The sequence below is a fragment of the Canis lupus genome, chromosome 1, assembly GCF_048164855.1.
Source record: "Canis lupus baileyi chromosome 1, mCanLup2.hap1, whole genome shotgun sequence".
NCBI lineage: Eukaryota > Metazoa > Chordata > Mammalia > Carnivora > Canidae > Canis > Canis lupus.
In genome coordinates this window covers 115322145-115341980 of record NC_132838.1, presented here as the reverse complement: position 1 = coordinate 115341980, position 19836 = coordinate 115322145, and the positions used below count along the sequence as shown (strand labels likewise).

General features: G+C 52.2%; 1 protein-coding gene and 2 long non-coding RNA genes across 11 annotated transcripts in view; 1 reads left to right on the top strand and 2 right to left on the bottom strand.

The window, feature by feature from the left end:
- The window catches only part of SIPA1L3 (signal induced proliferation associated 1 like 3), a 235052-nt gene that overhangs the window by 156478 nt on the left and 58738 nt on the right, over positions 1–19836 (top strand). For all 7 annotated transcript variants that reach the window (XM_072779651.1, XM_072779621.1, XM_072779648.1 and 4 more), the window contains 4 exons: positions 1732–1889; positions 6421–6997; positions 13402–13676; positions 19580–19831. In XM_072779651.1, coding sequence (XP_072635752.1) covers positions 1732–1889; positions 6421–6997; positions 13402–13676; positions 19580–19831 — 1262 coding nt within the window. The remainder of the gene's footprint in view (positions 1–1731; positions 1890–6420; positions 6998–13401; positions 13677–19579; positions 19832–19836) is intronic.
- LOC140606373 (uncharacterized) lies at positions 566–9729 on the bottom strand. Of its 3 annotated transcripts, none has more exons than XR_012008706.1 (5): positions 8275–9729; positions 7493–7642; positions 3781–7212; positions 1504–1618; positions 566–810 (listed from the first exon to the last, which is right to left on the bottom strand). It is a non-coding gene; the product is annotated as an uncharacterized lncRNA (long non-coding RNA). The 3 variants fall into 3 exon arrangements; XR_012008707.1 differs by lacking the exon at positions 7493–7642 and having other exon boundaries at positions 3781–4317; positions 8275–8381; positions 9107–9724; XR_012008705.1 differs by lacking the exon at positions 7493–7642 and having other exon boundaries at positions 3781–4317; positions 8275–9723.
- LOC140606376 (uncharacterized) lies at positions 12464–15153 on the bottom strand. The gene is made up of 2 exons (XR_012008709.1): positions 14670–15153; positions 12464–13767 (listed from the first exon to the last, which is right to left on the bottom strand). It is a non-coding gene; the product is annotated as an uncharacterized lncRNA (long non-coding RNA).

The window sequence follows — 19836 nt, the reverse complement described above, 5'->3', positions numbered from 1 at the left end:
CCGTGTCTTGGGAAAGGTCCCTGCACTCACGCAGGCAACCAGAGCACAAGGCAGGGCCCAACTCCCAGGACGGGCACAGGAAGCAGTCCCTAGTGCTGGGTGTGTGGTACGTGGGGAAAACCAGGGTTGGAGAGTCAAGCAGGAATGAGTTCAAATCCTGGCTCTTTCTCCCGATGACTGTGTGACCACTGCGACCCTGAGTATTCTCATCAGTAAAGGGGTAGTATGAGTTCATGCCTCGCTGGGTTGTTGTGATGAGATGAGCTTGCCACTTGAAGACCTGGTGGTGGGCAGCCCGGGTGGCTCAGCGGTTTATCGCCGCCTTCAGCCCAGGGCCTGATCTTGGAGACCCAGGATCAAGTTGTGATCCTGGAGACCCGGGATGGAGTCCCATGGTCGGGCACCCTGCATGGAGCCTGCTTCTCTCTCTGCCTGTGTCTCTGCCTCTCTCTCTCTCTCTCTCTCTCTCTCTCTCTCAAATAAATAAATAAATAAATAAAATCTTTAAAAAAAAAAAAAAAAAGACCTAGTGGTAAGATGCCTAACCCAGGCTGGCCACAATAAATGGGTACTTTAGCAATTTAATGAGTTTAACACACACACAAAGTAGTTCAGTAGTGTGAGTCGTGCTAAGTGTAAGTGTGTCTGGATTCCATGTTCTGGGCCGCTTGGTGTCGAGCTACGTGGGATTCCCATCTGCGGACTTGACATTCCCAGCATGGATCCTTGCCAGTGACAGTCACAGAGGCTCACCTTGTGTGAATGCAGTAATGTCAGCAAATCAGTGAAACACCATTAGTACATCATCACCTGCAGAGATAACAGTATCTTAGTCAGAGACTGTGACAGGCAGAGGGGAGAGAACCGGGCTCCTGTGGGCCAATCCAAAGCCACAGCTGCCACAACCTTTGCAACCCAGGTGTGCAGGGTGGGGGTGGCGGCCTGGGATCGGCCCTGCCAGCGCGATCACTGTCCAGTCTGCTGATCTGCTGCAGTGGGCCGTGAGCAAGGCCATAAGCAAGTCGAAGTCTGCCAGTCCTGGGCCCACCTTCAATAGATGTTTGCTGAGCACCTACCATGTGCCAAGCACTTTCCTTGGCACTAAGGACACAGCCATAGGCAGCAAACAAAACAGACAAAACCCCCGTCTTCATGGAGCTGCCGTGTTAGTGGGACGGAATAGACCAGAAACGAGAGAAAGAGGGAAAAGCCACCACGTGCTGAGTGTCGATAACCATTGCGTGAGCAGGAGAGTATAGGGGATGTTGTGGGGATCCGGCAGTCAGCTGAGGCCTCCGTGGGAGGGAGGTGTTTCAGCAAAGAAAGACCTGAAAGAGGGAGCCATGTGGGTCCCTGCGGGAGGAAGTGTTTCTGGCATGTTTGAGCAGCAGCAGGAGGCCAGCATGGCGGGAACAGAGTGAGCGAGGGGGAGCGTGGGAGGAGATATGGGGGGGAGTGCAGATGGCGTGGGACCCCCTGGGCCATGTGGGGACTCTTTCTTACCCTGAGTGAGGTGGAGCCATCACCAGGCTCTGAGCAGGGAGAGACAGCCCAGCAGGCCAGGTCCTCTGAGCCGGGAGAGATGATCCAGCCCAGGTCCACAGCTCCCCCTGGCTGCCTGTGGGGACCAGACGGGGAGAGGGGGAGGGGTGGGGAGGCTGCAGTGAGGGTCCAGGCAAGGCCCTCAAGCCAACCTGTGCTGCCCTCCTCTCCCCCGTTTCTGTTTACCAGCTACTAAGGAAGAGGCACATAGGAAACGACATTGTGACGATCATCTTCCAGGAGCCAGGGGCGCTGCCTTTTACCCCCAAGAACATCCGTTCACACTTTCAGCACGTCTTCATCATCGTCCGAGCCCACAACCCCTGCACTGATAATGTCTGCTACAGGTATGCATCTCCAGGGAGATGTGCTCCAGGGAGCAGCCCGGGGATGGCCCCCACCCCTGCCCTCACAGGAAGCCATGGCAGCTGATTTCCAGCCTCCAGGCAGCATGCAGGGCGCCAGCCAGCAGAGCAGCCGGCCTGGTGGGCTGCCTCCCCTGTGGCTTGTGTGCGCCTCCAGGGAGCTCTGTCCTCTTGTTCCCACACCTTCTGAGAGAGCGGTCCTCAGTCAGAAAAGGGCATGTCACCCCAGCTTGGATAAGGAGACCATCAAGGATTTGCATTTGCCTGGAATCTGTGGGTTGCAAGTGACAAAAATCCCTCCTCAATCTGGCTTAAGACGGAAGGGCATTTGTATCTTTCGGCTCTCCCAGGTGACAGGTTCAGGCATAGCTGGATCTGCTCCACTTTCCTGTCGGTGGCTTCATTTGCTGGCAGCTCTAAGCTTAACATCCTCCCAGCTACAAATCTAGCAAACAGAGCTTTGCTCTCCCAGGAAGAGAAGCTCCAGAATTGAGGCTCATTGACCTGGTTGGGGGGGTGAGTTGCCCATGATAGAGCAAAACCACTGCCCTGTCTGGGTGTCAGGCACAGGGGCTGAGGCCCAGGAGTAATGGCCCTGAGGAGAATCAGAAGATAGAAGGATGGGGCAGGGCAAACACATGCACACACACACGTGCATGTGCACACGCGCCACCCTGGAGATAGAGTTAAGGTTACAGTTCACAGATAATAGGTAAGCATAGGCCTTAGACCCATTCAGCATCTTCCCTGAGTGCCGACTCTCACCCTGGAGAGTGGCCAGCAGCCAAAGACCAAATGGAAAGCTCTCTGGGGCGGGGGGTGAGGGGGTGAGGGTAGAGCCGATTGCTGACCTAGGCCCAGACCAAGGGCAGCCCTTGTCCCTAGAGCAGCACCAGAGACCCTGGGGAATGGGCTCAGGAGCACTATTTTCCATTTTTTGAAAAAGGTTTAAAATTCAAAAGATACAAAAAGTAAATTAAAAAAGTAAAAGAAAAGTCACAGTCTCCCACCCACCCACACCCAGTTGCCCTATTAGCAGTTTCTTGTGCGGATGTCCTGATATTTTATACATACACAGGCAGCTACTTGTAAGTATTCTTTTTCCCATTTTTAATACAAATGGAGCATGTCACACACGCTGTTCTACATCCTGTGTTTTTTCGCTCACCAGTCCTTAAGATCTCTCCAAAGCAGTACAAAAAGTGCTTTTTCGTTTCTTATGACCACATAACATTCCAGTGTATGGATGCATGGGAATCTTTCCCTAGCAGTGGGCGTTTGGGTTGTTCCTAGTCACCCACTGTTCCACGCCCTCCTGCAGTGAATAATCTTGTTTATGGTCTCATCACACATGCGTCCAAGTATATAGCTGGGGAAATTCCTAAAACTGGGGTTGCTGGATCAAAGGGTATGTGTGTAGCTGCCCCGGGGAAGATGAGAGCATCTCAGGCGGACTCCCTACTGAGCTCAGAGCCCAATGCAGGACTCAGTCTCAAGACCCTGAGATCATGACCTGAGCCAAAAATCAAGAGTTGGCCATTCAATAGACTGCACCACCCGGGCACCCCTAAACCCTTCTTGTTTTTCACAATTTAAAGTATTTTTATTATGCAATATTCTAAACATTCTGAAAAGCACAGAAAATAATATAACAGACACCCATGTGCCTACCACCCGATTTAACAGATGTTAACATTTTGCCACATTTGCTTCAGCTCTCTTCTTTATTTTTAAAGAAAGAAAATGTTAAAGATACAACCAAAGCAGCCCCCCTCCACTCCCTCTCCTTCCCCACAGGCAACTGCTTCCTGGACAGACCGCACCCCATCCTGCCCCCCACCCCCCACCCCCACCCCTATGTCCCCAAACATACCTTCATCAGAGCACTTGTCATGCTGTAAAACGACTTCTTGGCATGGCCCGGGCCTTCCTTGAAAGCAACCCCATGTTCCCCTTTGTGCGTCTGTCGTGGCCTGGGCCTTGCTGTATAGTGGACCCTGAAGACATTTTTGCTGGCCAGACGGATGCCTGGCCCAAACATCACGGGCAGTGAGGAAAATAGTTGTTGAATGAATCACCGTGATTATTCTGGACATACTGTCTGAGCTACAGTGACCAGGTGACCTGACGTCACACCATCTCCTGGTTGTGTAATGAGGTGCTGTCCTTCCCGGTTTCAGGAGTGCCATTTCTGAGTGGCACACCAGTGTCCCTGCAGCCTGTGGGCCATGACAACCCAGTCCCGCCTGCTGGGAAGTAAGGGACCAGCTGTTCTGCTTGTCCAAAAACCTTCAGCAGCTTGTGATTTCATGATTCTTAAAATCATGAATCGGGACGACGTGGGAAAAACCAGAATCTGTCACGTGAAGCAGCTAAGTGCTGACTGGAGAAGTTGCAAAGCTGTTCACATCTGTAAAGTACAGTGTGGACGCACTGTGAATTAGAAAGTCATCTCATCCATCCCCCCCACCCCCCACCCCCAGGCAAGGCCATACCCACTCAGTTTTGCACAGAAAACTTGGCTGGTTTGTGTGGCCTCAAAGAACCACACCACTGGGAAATGCCTTCTTCTGTCAAACCTACAGAAAACCTACTGTACATTGGTAGAAATGTGTTTTTTCTTGATCCATTCAACTTTAAGTCATTATTTTAATCAGTAGTGAACACCTGTGCTGGTGCTGGGGCATCAGCTAAGCTCCGGGTGGCATCTGCCTGGATGGCATTCCAGAACTGGAAAAGGGTCGCTGGATAGTGAACAGTGGACATGGCAAGTGAGGGATCTGGCCTGACTCCCCGGGTTGTGCAGGAGCTCCTTTGACGATCTCCTGCCTGCACTCTGGTCCCTTCCATTCCTTTCTTCCTGGGGCAGCAGTGATGTTTGTAGGCCATCAGTCTGATTGTCACTCATTGCTACACTTGTGTCCATGATGGACGCTCAAGAAGCAGATGCCCCCCTTGGGTTTTAACTGAGAATGAAGGAACAGGCTCCTCTCAGGTATGCCGGGGTTAAGGAACCAGTGAGGCATCCAGGGACCAGCAGCTCTCAGGCACCCCTTTAAACATCTTCCGGTGAGAGTCAAGTTCCCCTGCTTCTGGGTGGTGACTCTGGGAGGTGCCATAGCCTCTCTCCAACTTCAGAAATCAGCTGCCCTACAGCTGCTGAGTCTCGACTCGATTTGGTCATTGGAACGACCCCTCTGAGATGCTCATCGATCCTCCAGATTTGAGTTCTCAGCAGATCTCCCACCTCCCAGCTCAGGGCTGCTTCTGCTTGGAAGCCTCAGTGGTCGGGGAGCCTGCTCACCTCCTCTGTCCCTCCATGTTGCACCTTGGCTGCTGCTAACTGCTGGTGTCTGACCTGTCCGGGGTTGAAGCACCGGGAAGCAGGGGGAGGCAGGGAAATGTCACTGAGACCATGAACACAGCTGACCGCAGCTCTCTGGGCTCTGCAAAGGACCTCCCAGCCCTCGCTCCTGATCTCCCAGGCAGGGGACCCACTGACCCCAGGTTCCTCCCGGCTACAGGATCACCTGGGCGGTGCCCAGTCCCGGCGGTGGTGGGCACAGACATGATGGAGCTCACCGCCAGCTCTCTCCAGAGATGTTCTTCCCCATAGGCTTCTCTCTCCGTGTGGTTTGCATAGGGGTGAGGGGGTCCACTAGTTTGGCAGAACACGTTTTAGATCATTTCCTTTTTACCTTCTCACTCGGTTTCTAATCATTTCTGTCATAAGAGCACCTTGGTCAAAGCGGGAGTTAGAAGGGTCTCTACTAACTTCTCGTTACAATGGATTTTCAAAATTATCTGTGTAGGGATGATTTACACAGTATATTAAGTAATGTTACACAGATGTGTGAGAAAAGTAAATCACATAAATAACCGTATCAGTCAGGTGTTCCCATACTAATGCTGCTTAACAAACCACCCCAAAACTCAGTGGCTCACAGACGCTAATATTTCTCTCTGGCCCACACATCTGCAGGTCACCTGAGGTCTGGCTGGCCTTGGCTCTAGGTCTGCTCCAGGTGTCCCTCATCCTTCTGGGACCCCCGTGGCATGTTCATCTCAGGGAGATGGCAGGAGCACAGGAGGCAAGCCCACCGCATTCCATGCCTTGCTTAAAAGCTATTGGCTAAATCGGGTCACGTGACCAGGATCAGTAGGGTAGGGATATACCCACCCTCAAAGTTGGAGAGGGAGGAGTGAATTTTTGCGGAACTGTAATCTACCACATAGTTTGTATGTGTGTAAAACAAGGGTAACTGAAATGGAACAATGCTAGGAGAATTATTCTTGAAACATCAGCGGATATCCTAATATCTGTTGTCTAGGAAATAAAGATACATGTATCTGCCCTTAGACTGTCTCGTTTCCAGTCCAGTTAGCCAGCAATTTACTAGTTAGAAGTAGATTTCCTCTCTTAAAAAGCAAAGTCCTGTTTCTGATCACGTATTTTCTTTCTAAAGGGAATCTCAAGTGCTCTTCTTTCTACCATCTATTTCTCCCTCCTCAGTATGGCTGTGACCCGATCCAAAGATGCTCCTCCTTTCGGTCCCCCCATCCCCAGTGGAACCACATTCCGCAAATCTGACGTCTTCAGAGACTTCTTGCTGGCCAAGGTGATTAATGCCGAGAACGCTGCGCACAAGTCCGACAAATTCCACACCATGGCCACCAGGACCCGTCAGGAGTACCTCAAGGACCTGGCTGAAAACTGTGTCTCCAACACACCCATTGACTCCACTGGCAAATTTAACCTCATCTCCTTGACCTCCAAGAAAAAGGAGAAGACAAAAGCAAGGGCAGGCGCTGAGCAGCACAGCGCAGGGGCCATCGCCTGGAGGGTGGCGGCTCAGGACTATGCCCAGGGGGTAGAAATCGACTGCATCCTGGGGATTTCCAACGAGTTTGTGGTGCTCCTGGACCTGCGTACCAAGGAGGTGGTATTCAACTGCTACTGTGGGGATGTCATTGGCTGGACCCCAGATTCCTCAACGCTCAAAATCTTCTATGGACGAGGGGACCACATCTTCCTGCAGGCCACAGAGGGCTCTGTGGAGGACATAAGGGAAATCGTCCAGAGACTGAAGGTAAGGGAGAGCGCTTAGCAATGCAGCACTTTTGGGGTTTGGTGGAGGCCTTAAGGAACACCCCCTACCCCCAGCTGTCAGTCAGGCCAGGACACTAATTGGTCCCAAGAGAGTCAGAATTGCCACTTACACACAAGGGGGTCTCATGGGCCATGCCCCTGGGTTCTTTCTGGGAACAGTTTGGGCCAGGGATCCAAAGCTCTCCGAGCCATCGCCTTTGGAAGACAATAGATTTATTCACTCTAGATGTTGCTAGAAAATACAAGTTTATGCTTATGTTTGAAATGTAAGGGTACTTCCTGGGAGATTAAAATAGAATGAAGAACTTCCAGGCCTTTAAAGGATAGGGCATAAACAGTAGGGGGAATATAAGAAAGCATAGTAAGAAAACAGTTATATAGGAAGAATAATTCCACATTAATAATCACAATAAATGTGAGTGGTTTAACTTCCTCTTTTAAAAGACAGAGATTCACAGTCTGGATAAGTTCTTACCATAAACTCCTGGTAGACAGCCCAGGCTCAGACTATTGGCCAAACCAAAAGTAGCAGACTGGTTTCAAGTTGGGTGATGGTTTAATCGATGGTGGCCTGAAACGTGCTGAGAAGTACTCAGACCACGTGTGAGTTCCATGAGAAGGAATGCTGTAGTGGGTGATGCGCCGCCAGTGGGTTTCACAAAATGGCAAGTCATGCATGTGAAATAGGGAAGGAAGCACAACACAGACACAGGTTCTAGAGTCAGAAGGCCTGGCTTCAAGTCCTGGCATTGCCACCGGCCAGCTCTGTGACCTAAAGCCAAGTTCTTAACTGCCATGTGACTCAATTTCCCCATCTGAAAAATGGGAGCAAAAATTACAATATGTCATGGGAAAGGTTCAAGGATTGGATGAGTTACGCTTTCCAGACAAGCCTGCCTGACTCCATGGGCTGTGACCTCCAGATGCCAGCGCGTTCTCCTTTCTGGGCCTTGGCACGCTCTCATTGATTTCAGGTCGAGTTGATGAAGCCCTGCTCTCAGCTTCCCTGACCCCACAATTCATGCTCAGCCTTAGGTAGTGCCATGGTTGTGAGATCTGAGAACCAGGGCCTCAGTGTATTTTGTTCACCTGCTTATGCCCTCTGCAAGGATCAGGGCTGCTGCATGGTAGGTGTTCAATAAATACTGATTAGTTGGGTAGTTGAATGGGTTTAATTGAACCCTGACTGTGCTAATAAGCAGCATGCATGTGAGAACCCACAGTCATCCTCCCCACGGAGCGTAGGACTGTTCTTACCCCCACTTGACAGGATGAGATTGAGGCTCCAAGAGGTATAGACACTCACAGAAGGTCATGCAGACAGCAGGTGGCAGACTGGGGTCTGAATCCAGGTTTTCCTGACTCTGAAACCCATTTGTGCCCAAACTCGAGACTGGGAGCTGACTGCTCACTCGGCATCTTCTCGCGGGTGTTTCTACGGCTCTCAAACAACATGCCCAAGAGCAAACTCCTGGCTTTTCCCCTCCTGCCCCACAGAATCTTCCTGTCTTGATAAAGGGCAGGTCCGCTGCTCCATTTGTTGAGGTCAGAAGCCTTGGCCTCAGCCTGGCTGTGCTCCTCCTCTCACACCCACATCCCCTCTGGCAGCGCCACCTCCGGTGGGCAGATTCCCTCTTCTCCCCTCCCACAGGCTCCCCAGCTGCTCCTGGACTCTGCAGTCACCTCCTCGCTGGTCCCTGTTGCCTCCACCCTGACTTCCCTCTGGTCTGTCCTCAGTAAGGCAGTCTGGGGGATCTGGTCCCATTGCTGCTCTGCTCAGAACCCTCTGCCCACTCTAGGTGAAAGCCAGAGTCCCTGCATTAGCTTGTGAGACCCTGTGTGATCTGGCTCCCTGTCGCTCCCTCTGCTCTGGGGACACAGACCTCTGCTGCTTCCCGAGTATGCTAGACAGGCATCCAACCTCAGGGCCTTTGCACTACCCGTGCCCTCTTGCTGGAGCACTTTTTCTGATGCCACTGTGGCTCACTTCCTTCTCTCTTCTAGTCATATGTCACCTTGTCAGGGAGGCCTCATTATGTAAAATTGCAACCCCCCGCAACGTGGCCTTGAGCATATTCCACCCACTTACCCTGCTTTAATTTTCTCCATAGCACTTACACCATATGAAGTGTGTTCATGTATTTGTTGCTCACCGCTCTGTCCTCAGCACTGAGGCTGGCGTGCAGCACACACTCTGTGAACTGGTACTGAACGCCCAGGTGCATACCGCCCTGTAGCACAAGTGAACATTTACGGAGGGCTGTCAGACCCTGCCTGCCCAGCGCCCTGCACGATTTTGCATTTTTTCCTTGCAAGAGCTCAGTGAGGGAGATACCATTCCTCATCCCTTCACAGATGAGGAATCTGGGACCCAGAGAGAGTTTGAGTGCCTGGGTTCTTAAACATAATTCTTCCTCCCAAAATCTTGACAGCAGCTCGCTTTTCTTGGGCAGTGACCATGCCAGGCACCGTGCCAGGTTACACGTTTTACCCACGTCCTCTCTGTGCCACTCCGTCCCACGCCCACCCCCGAGCCTACTGTCAGTGCAGTGTTGTACAGCCCGCCTCACAATCTCAGCGCCCCAAAGCCCACTGAGGAACCAGGTGGCCAGGAAGTGATGATGTAAGCCATCTTCTGTGAAGGGACAAGCCCGTCGTAAACGACTCATGACAGCAAGTCTGTCTGCTTCACAGAGTCTTCCAGGGGAAGGAGTCCCCGCCCTCCCCAGCAGAGCTGGGATCCAGACATCCTTTGTTAAGTCAGCGACTATTATTATGTGCTTGTCTCTGAGCCAGGCAGTGCTGGGACACAGCAGTGACCATAATGGGCCTCGGCCACCTTCCCGGGGCTCCCATCTGAGGCAGAAATCGAACAGAGTTACAAGTGCTGAGAGGTTAAAGAGGGAGTGTTGAGGATGCCAGGGGAACCTATCAAGGGAAGAAGTCTCAAACCCACAAGTCGGATGCAGCCCCAGGATATGTAACCAGCATGTTAGTTACCAAAGATTGACATTCAGAAGGTTTCATGTGAGTGTAACTTTCTGGGGGCTCTCCTGGGGGCTCTGGACATACTGAGCATATTTGCACAGGGCAGTGGTCCCCTGAATCAGGACGATCGGTGCTCCCTTTAGATGGGGCACAAGTATACCTTTTGGCCATGGTTCCACCAGCTTACTTCTCATTTACACAACCCACCAAGTACCCCAGCTTGTAAATCTGGGCCCAGGAGCTCCCTGAGGAAGCGACTTTTAAAACGAGGTGAAAGCAAGAAGTCAGAGTCATCTAGGTGCAGAACGAGGGGGAAGAAACAAGGGGAGCAGCAGAGAATACAGCATGAAGGCTAAAAACAAGAGTTAAAAAAATCAGGTCTAGGGGCTCCTGAATGGCTCAGTTGGTTAAGCATCATCTGCCTTTGGCTCAGGTCATGATCCCAGGGCCCTGGGATGGAGTCCTGCATCGGGCTCCCTGCTCAGCGGGGAGTCTGTGTCTCCCTCTCCTCCTCACTCTCCCTCCTGCTCATTCTCTCTCCCTCTCTTTTGCTCTCAAATAAATAAAATCTTTTTTTTTTTTTTTTAATGAGGTCTGTAATGGTCTTATACCTGTAAGATAAGCAGATTAATTGTACCTGCCTCACAAGTGAGATACTGACGAGTTTAGGCATATGAAGGGCTCAGTGCCTGGCACACAACAATCAGTCCCCAGGAAAATTGACTTTAAAAGGGGGCCTGGGGCAGTGGGGCCTTGTGGCAGGGCACAGGGTCCTCTGAACTGATAACACGTTTGGTCTCCTACAGTGTTCCCTATGCCATGGGGCCTTTCTAGAACCTTGTAAACAGCAGGAATGCTTCTGTTCTTCAGGTGGGGCTTCCTTTGGTTTGTTAGAAAAGCACAGGGGACAGAAGTTGCAGGACATTTAAGAGACAGAGCAGCCACACAGCTCCCCAACCGGCTCTCCCTTCCATATCCAGAATGTCCAGAGCAGCTGTAGTGGGTAGTTACAGGCTGGGCTGCTGAGAAATCCGGTAGCTGAAAGGAAGTGGGGTTTATTTCTTTTGTAGCTGATGCCCAGGCTGGTCACAGTGGCAGGAGTGACTCAGGGACTCCTGTCCCTTCCGTCTTGTGGCACCTCCTTTTCCTTCATATTGGTTGGTATAGCTCCATATCCACTGTCGGTGGGACGGGAGAAAGTGTGAGTGAGGAGGGCAAGCAATTTTATTTGGAAGAACACAAAGTAGAAGTGCCAGCACTTCTCCTATTTTTGGCCACAACCAAGTCCTATGTGTACACCCAGCTGTGAGAGAAGCCGAGAAATCGGGCCTCCACCAGGTGGCTGCATGTCCGTCCAAGTCTGCTGTCCCACGGGAGGCTTTATTACAGAAAGCAGGAAGGGCAGAACAGAATGGAGGCAGCCAGCAGGCCCGCTGCAGCCCCCGGGGAGAGTTGGGCCCTCCCCGTGCCCCCTGGGGCCAGTGTGGCCTCATGGGTCATGGGTGCAGACACACAGGACATTTCTCTGTCACCCAGCCAGATTCTTTGGATACGAGGGTGACCGCTTCAGGGGGAAGAATTCGGACTCCCAAAGCAGAAGGAGTGGGCTAGGATGGAACCAGCCACAGGTTCCCCTTTCGATGCACTAACCACGAGGCTTTCCTTTCCTACCAATTGTTTAAACTTGTTAATTATGGAAGATGTCAGACAGACATAAGAGTAGAAGGACTCAACCTAGGGAACTCCTAAGCCGTCACCCATTCCCCCAGCTGTCAGCCAGCCTGGGGCCAGCCTTGTTTCTTCCTACCCTCCTTTCCCTTCCCCCTGATTATTTTGAAACAAATCCTGGACATCCTATCATTTCATCTGTACACGTTTCAATATTTATCTCCACAACACATAAACTGTTCAAAAAACAACTCTTTTGTCATTATCATACATAAAGAAGTAACAGTAATTTTTCATTGTCCTATGAATAAGCTGGGCTATGAAATCAATTGTTGGGTCTCCATCAGGAATTTTCGAGGACAGGTTAGGAAAGAATACAAAGTATCACAGTCCCTCTGGGTGAGCAAGAATGAGTACTGTTCTGTGGAGCAGTGCTCCGGTCCTGCCCCCACTGTCCAGATTCTGGCCATCGAAACCAGATGTGGTTACCTCTTCAGGTGAGTGCTTTCCCACCCACGCTCTCATTTCTGGCAACCTACGCTTAGCAATGTAATTGATTTGGATTGCAAGGAACACGTGTGTGCAAATGGACGTGTGAATGCATAAGGTGGTTTGAAACTTAAAAATTCCTCACTGTGCATAGTGATCAGGGAAGTGTGAAAGCCCCCGCTGTGATAGGTACATCAGGCAGCATAATTTCTAGCCAGGAAATGGGTTTCCCATCGGCAATTTGAACTACTATTACACATCCTTTTTCCTTAATGCAGTTTTCCGAGAGCACAGACCGATCTCAATGTCACTTGTTTAATAGCTGTAGCTGTGGCTTGTTAAGTGAATCTTTTTCTCCCAAGAAGAGGAGGGAATTTCTCAGGACACACTGAGGGACCGGGGTTCTCTTCGGCAGGTCATCCTTTCTAGAATAGTACTCGATTGTGGTGACACTCACTTCATTCACAGGTGAAGCAGGGAGTGAGATGTAAGCAAGGCCTTGTGTGGTCTAGGCAGCTCCAGGGTGGAGGTCAGTTTGAGGAGGAGATCGGGGAGAGGGCTGCGCTGCTATGAATGAGGTCGTGAAGTAAAAAGTGTGGCACGAGCCCCCAACCAGAAAGGATCCCAGGATCTCTGGTCTGCTGCTTCTCTAGCCTACTTTGCTTAGAGTCATCGGGTCAGGATAAAATATTAGTGGCTTAAAACAACAAAAATTTAGCTGTTGCCCACACTACATGTCCATCTTACGTTCAGCAAGAGTCTCTGTTCCACATTGTTTTCACTCTGGGACCCCAGGAGATGTAGCAGAGGGAAAAGGCCTATGGAGGGTCTGGCACCAGCAATTAAATGCCCCAGCCTAGATGACATGACCTAGATTTCCACTCACAACTCATTGACCAAAACACGTCCCAGAGCCCACCCCCAGGAAGCCAGGAAGTATAATTCCCCCGACAGCTGGGGAAAGAGGGAGGCCAGGAGCATTTGGAGAACATGGCTCATGACTCTCATGGTCTCTGCAAGCTAATAAGCCACATGGTTACATATCCACATTTCTTCTTCAGAAGTCAGGAGCCCAGGCTGGGATTAGATGGGTGTTCATGCTTCTATACCCTCATGTCATCTGGGAGGGATGGGGGTCAGCAGAGTCTTAGGCCCCGAAGGAGGGAATCTGTGCAGGGGTCGTCCAGAGCTGGCCCCAAACAGCTTCTTCTGAGGCTAGATACTGCCTGTTGCCTACAGGTCATGACCAATGGCTGGGAGACGGTGGACATGACCCTGCGGCGGAACGGGCTTGGGCAGCTGGGCTTCCACGTGAAGTACGATGGGACAGTGGCCGAGGTGGAGGACTACGGGTTTGCCTGGCAGGCCGGCCTCCGGCAAGGCAGCCGACTGGTGGAGATCTGCAAGGTGGCTGTGGTCACGCTGACCCACGATCAGATGATCGACCTCCTGCGCACCTCTGTCACCGTCAAGGTGGTCATCATCCCGCCTTTCGACGACGGCACACCCCGGAGGTAAGGGCCTCTGCCCTGTAAGGTGGGAGCCGGGGGGGTTAGCAGCTTCCAGAGTGCTGTCACCCGAGGCCCTTTCTCAGCAGGAACAGTGCTAATGGTGAGAGGGTGAGAGTCAACATACACGAACACATGCTGCGTGCCCCTTATGGCTGAAGCTCTTCAAATGCACTCTGTCCCATATAACATCTGCAACAGCCCCATGAGGTGGACACCCTCGTTAGTCCCATTTTCTAGATGATGCACACAGCTTTGAAAGTGACTTGCCCCGAGGGCACACTGCACTGGTTCTTTTCTTCAGCATCTATTTATTGCACCTCTACTAGGTGCGAGCTCCATTCGAAGTGCTGGGGATAGAGCGGTGATCAAATGGAGTGCCTGCTCCCTTGGAGTTTGTGTTCTAGAGGGAGGGACAGGCAGTAACTAAATAGAATGCTGGACCAGGCAGTAATAAGGTTTAAGAAGAAAAAGGATAGATACAGGGCCGCAGCATGGTGGGAGAGCTGCTTACAGGTCAGGGAAGGCTACTGTACGGAGACAGCCACATGGTCTTGTCTGGGCCAGGGGTTCCAGACAGAGTCTGGACAGCCTCTCCGAAGTGTGAGTGTGTGTGGCACATCCATCCATGCAGCACAGAGACCGGGGTGCCCAGAACAGCCGGGAGAGGTGGGGCAACCTCCAGGGGAGCTTCTGGACACAGTGCCAGGCGTGGGTTTTATTCCACATACAGTGGGAAGACAACGGAGAGTTTGTTTTGTTTTTTTACAGGAAAACTTGAAATATATCAAAAGAATACCGAGCCCCATTTTAAAAACATCAAGATGCAGCCAGGTTTTTTTTTTTTTTTTTTTTCAAGCTCCGTACCTCCCTCCCTCAGATTTGAAGCAGTCTCACTGTTTAAAATGTATCTCTACTCAGTAAGAAAATTTAGAAGATTATGACTGTACTTAAATTTTTTTACCAGTAAGTCAGTATCACCTACCCATCTGTGTTTACCTTTCTCTTGTGTCGGAGAGATCTTTTTTAAAAAGAATTGTTTTGTTAATCATGCTTCTTCTGTTGTACTTGGTTGATGGGTCTCTTCAGGCTCTTTTAATCTTTAAGTTTCACCTCCCCGCCTTTTTTTTTTCCCCTTGGAATTTATTTTGGGAAGAAACCAGGTCACTTGTCCTTTGGAGTTTCCCCCTTGCTGCATTTAGCTGCTTGCATCCCTCTGGTGTCCTTTACCCTGTTCCTCCAGCCCATGAATTTCCAGTACACCAGAGTTTGACGCAGAAGCTTGATCCAATTCTGGTTAAATCTGGTAATGGCACTTCCCAGGTGTATGTCTGTCACGAGGCCCCTCGTGTCTGGTTGCCCTCCATGAGTGATCCTGAGGGCAGCCAGAGGGGGTCACATGATGGTGCCTGACCCGTCATCCTACACGGTCCGCCCAACAGCCATGTGTCATTATTGCCTGAATCGGTTATGTCATCACGGGTCACGGAGTAGCAAGGAATGTTCTCAATTCCATCATTCCTTCTTCGTTTATTGGCTGAAGTTCTTTTAAAAAGAACGTTGTTTCAGTAACTATTCCGTTACTCTGAGGTATAATTTACAATATGGGGAGGGCAGGGTGAATGCAGCTTTTAGAATAATGAGTTGGCGCCCTAGCAACCTCCAGAGGTGACCGGAGACAGAGACAGAGAGAAGCACTACATCCCAAGTGCTGGAAACAGAGCTGCACAAAGGATAGCCAGGCCTTGGCCCTCGTGGAGCTGCTGAACAGAGCAGGGGAGGCAAACAGAAAACAAGGGAATAAGATGATTTCACATTGCAAAAGAGGGAGGCAATGGAGCATCGTGGGAAGGCAGGCTCTGCAGTGAGATTACCTGGGTTTGAATCTTAGCCCTTCCTCATAGTAACTGGCCCTGGGCTAGTGGCCTCATACCCTGTGCCTCAGTTTCTTCATCTGTTAGATGAGGACAGTAATAGATCCTTGTCCCAAAGATGGTTGTGAGGTTGGAGAAAAGCTTGGTAAAGCACATAGAACAGCACTTGGCCTTAGGGGGCACCCTGGAGACACCAGCTGTGAGATCCTGGATGTGACACGAGTCAAGAGCATAGCCCAACTTTGGACAAGGTGATCAGGGAAGGCCCGAAGGTGAGAAGGAGCCAGAAGAAGGGCCTTGCAGCGAGGGAGTGGCCATCACAAACATGAGGACAAGACCCTCGTCTTGTTGCCAGACCGCAAAGAGGGTCTGGAGCTGAGTGAGCTAAGGGGAAGGCTGAGAGGAGGTGACCTCACCAGGCTGGTGTGACCCTCACTTGGCAAATGAAAAACTGAGGCCCAGAGTCGACCCATCGCCTGTGCAGACATGTGCAGCTACTGAGTGGCAGCTGCACCCCCACCCAGGCTCCCCACTGCGCTGTCCTGTGCCGCCCCAGAAAGCCGAGGAGGGCTGCAGGCATGCCCAGTTGTGTTTGCTTCGAGCTTGGTAGGGGGCAGTTCTGGGCACACCAAAACCCTGCAGCCACGGGCTTGGCCACCCCTCACCCACCTCCCCAGTCTCCCCCTGGGACTCCAGTCAGGCCCCAGGCATCTCCTTCCCTCAGCCCTCTTACGGCGCCACAGCCCAGGCCACACCCGCTCCAGGCTCTGCAGAGGCAAGTCAAGCCGAAGTAACTCCACAGGCAGCTCCCCAGCAGACGCCCCCTTGCCCTGTACACACCCACGCGTGTGCACAGGATAAGCCAGTCTGCCTGCCGGACAATTCTCTGTACACCGAAGGCCACAAAGACGTTCCTGGGCCTGCAGGTAGGGACCCAACTGAAGCAAAAGTGTGCAGGCTCCCTTCCCCAGCTTTGGGGAGACTTTGGGGAGACCAGGCCAGGGTGGGTGTGAGCAGACGGATGAGCCCTGTTCCCTGCCCATCATCCTACCCGCTGGGCAGGGCAGCCACTGAAATAGGATCCCCCATTTGCAGGGGCAGGTGTAGGTGGGGACTTGTATGGCTTTTGTTGGTTCTTCAAATGCAGGGATGTCCCGCTGACCTCATTTGCAGAGCTGATCACCCCAGCTCTGGGGTCTCCAGCCTCTTGCTGCAGCCCTGGCCCCTTGGCTCAAACGTCAAAATAAGCCCTGAGGGGAGACCACACGGGGATGGGCAGAGGCATTCTCCCTGCCACCAGCCAGGCTCTGCACAGTGTGAGTGGACCCCAGACTCTTGGGACACTGAATAGTAGAGTGGATCATCTGCACACTCCCAGGCCGTAAGGCAGGGGTTCTTGAGTGAGCCCTGCACTGCTGGCCACGGCTGAGCTGGGCCAAGAAGCTGGGAGCCTGATGTGCCACAGCCTGATGAGATGATCATCGCGACCTTGGATGCTCACACAGGCTCGGAGAACCTTTTTATTGCTGTTTTAAATAATATTTGCATAGGATATCTGTGTAGAAATGACTGCATAGGATATTTTTGAACATACAAGAAACTAGGAGCTATGGTGGCTTCTGGTGGGTGAAACCAGAGGATGGGGACAGGGGACAGGGATGCCATTCTGTCCCACTTTCTCAAACTTTTTCTTCTGTCGAAATCCTCTCCAGCAGCTTGTAAAATGCAGATTCCTGGGCCCCAGCTCAAGGAGGATTCTGATTCCAGTGGGCTGAGATAAGACCCAGGGATCTGCATTCCTCTGTGGAGCTCTTAGGGTGGTGTGGGTGCTGCTGGTTCTCAGACCAGTGGAGAAGAATTTGTTCTAGAGCTCCCAGCAGGGTGTGGTTGGACCTCAGAAGGTGGAAGGGGGACTCAGCCTCTGAGCATGTGGGAACAGCAGGCAGATTGGCCACAGAATCGGCTGGAGAAGGCAGCAGTGCCAAATCCCATTTATTAAGCAGTTGGAACATACCAGACTTTCTCCTGGTGCTCTAGAATGCCTGCAGCCACCACTGTCTTACAGTGAGGAAACAGGTTCTGGAAGGAAATCCTTCACCCAGGCCGTACAGGCTGTACGTGGCAAGGCTGGGGTCTGAGCTGGCCATCTGGCCCTAAAGCCCTGGCTCTCCACCACCTTATGCTGCCTTCAAGATGACTGGATAATATTTCTCTCCTTGAGATTATACCCAAGGGCTCCTGACCAAAGGCCACACTGTCAGTAACTGGGAGAGAAGTCAGGGACCCTAGAAACCTGCTTACTGGCTCCCAAACCATTCTTCAGTGGGCCTTTGTGTGCGGTTGTTGAAGTTGGGGCCTTTGGAGTCAAGTGACAATATTTAAATCCAGTTTCTGCCTCTTACTGGCTGTGTGACCTTGGACAGGTTACTTACCGTCTCTGTGCCTCAGATTACTTTTCTGAAAATTGCGGTTGTAGTGATCGGGATTCTAATTCCCAACATGAGAACCAACTCAAACTTGGTGAAGCAAAAAAAAAGAGTTTCCTGGTTTTCCTATCTGACAAACTAGGAGACAGAGCAAGATAGAGATGTGGCCAGTTCTAGGGACTCAAACACCCTCATTAGGAATCTTTGTCACCTGTCTCCTTTTCTCCATTGCTGTCATTCTCAGGCCATCTCCCATTTCGTGGGACAAAGATGACCCACCCTTCTTCACAGTTTCAGCTTAGGGTTCCCCAGCACAGCAGCCCCAGTGCACTAGATCTTTCCCACAGAAACAGTTCCAGAGGCCATACCATCTCTGATGGGCCCCACATAGGGCACATGACAGTCCTGTGCCAATCATTGTGTTAGGGGCAGGGGGTTGAGAGGGAGGAAGAGTTTCTTATTGGCCAGGCCTGGGTGACATGCTCATACCTGGAGCCAGGAAGTGGGGTCAGCCCCACAGAGCACACAGACGGGTTCCTGGGTGAAGGGGTGTAGAAGTTGATGGTACCCTTGTCTAGCTCCACCTAGGCCTGGCACACCTATGGATTCTGCTAGATGTTTGTGTTGTCATTCCTCATATGGTACAGGGGAGGCACGGCTACCTCCCAACCCAGAGAGATCGCCAGAAGGAGCTCTGACCCTAATGTTGCTGAAGGGCACAGCGTGTTGGGCCCAGGTGTCACCTTTTGAAGACTCAGCAGCCACGCACCACATCTTTTGCCAGTCCTGAGAGTTCCCCTGGGCTCCAGAGGACTCAGGAGAGCCACAGAGGATCAGCTTGATGAGGGCATGAGGGCTTCTAGGCTGAGGGCGCCTCCAAGCCCAGCTCCCACAGCTGCTAGGAGGTGGGTTTCCTGAGCACGGCCCCTTCTTTGGACTCAGGGCCCCCTCCCGTGCTGCACCACAGTGGCGGTGGCGAATGCCAGCCTGGCGCGAGGCTCTCCCCGCCCCGAGCCAGGAACACTGCGGGGTGTGTGCCAGCCTGGTCTGGGGGGAGTCACAGGCCCTGCTGCATCTATTTCAAGGTTCTGGATTTCATGGCTTTTTTTTTTTTTTTTTTTTTTTAACCACCCTGCAAAGTAGGTCACCTGCTCCTCTTCTAGCTGCCTTTGAGCTTCTTTGGAACAAGGCGGATACTATCCTTTGATTCTGAGGGCATCCGCCTTTCTGGCCCCGAGTACCGCTGCGGGGGTGGGGGGTGGAGGGAGGCTGAGCCATTCCATGGGGGACACTGGTCCACTTGAGGCCTGGGTCAGGGAGAAGGGAGAGGAAGGAAGACGACAGAGTGAGGAGCAGAGAGGAGGTGAGGGAGAGGGCCCAAGCGGTCAGAGCCTCCGTGTCAGGCCCTATCCTGACTGACTTCTCTGAGCTGTGGTTTCAGACCGCAGACCTTTAAAGGGCACCTGCTCGGCCTTTACAGCAGGCCCCCGTGGTTCAGATTTGGCCACGCCACCCCGGCCCGGGTGACAAGGCAGCGGTCTCCCCCGGGCCGCAGGCATGTGTGCCGGTGCATCAGGGCCCTTCTGAGTGATGCTGTTTTTCTCCCCAGGGGGTGGCTGGAGACCTATGACATGAATACCTCGGAGCCCAAGACGGAGCCGGAGAGCGTGCCTCCCGGGAGCCGGCCCCCCTACCGCAGCAATGCCCCCTGGCAGTGGAGCGGGCCTGCCTCCCACAACTCTCTACCAGCCTCCAAGTGGGCCAACCCCGGCACCCCCGGCCACGCCCAGTCCCTGAGCCGGCCCCCGAAGCAGACCCCCATGGTCCCCTTCCGGGAGCCCCAACCCCTGCACAGCAAGAGGTAAG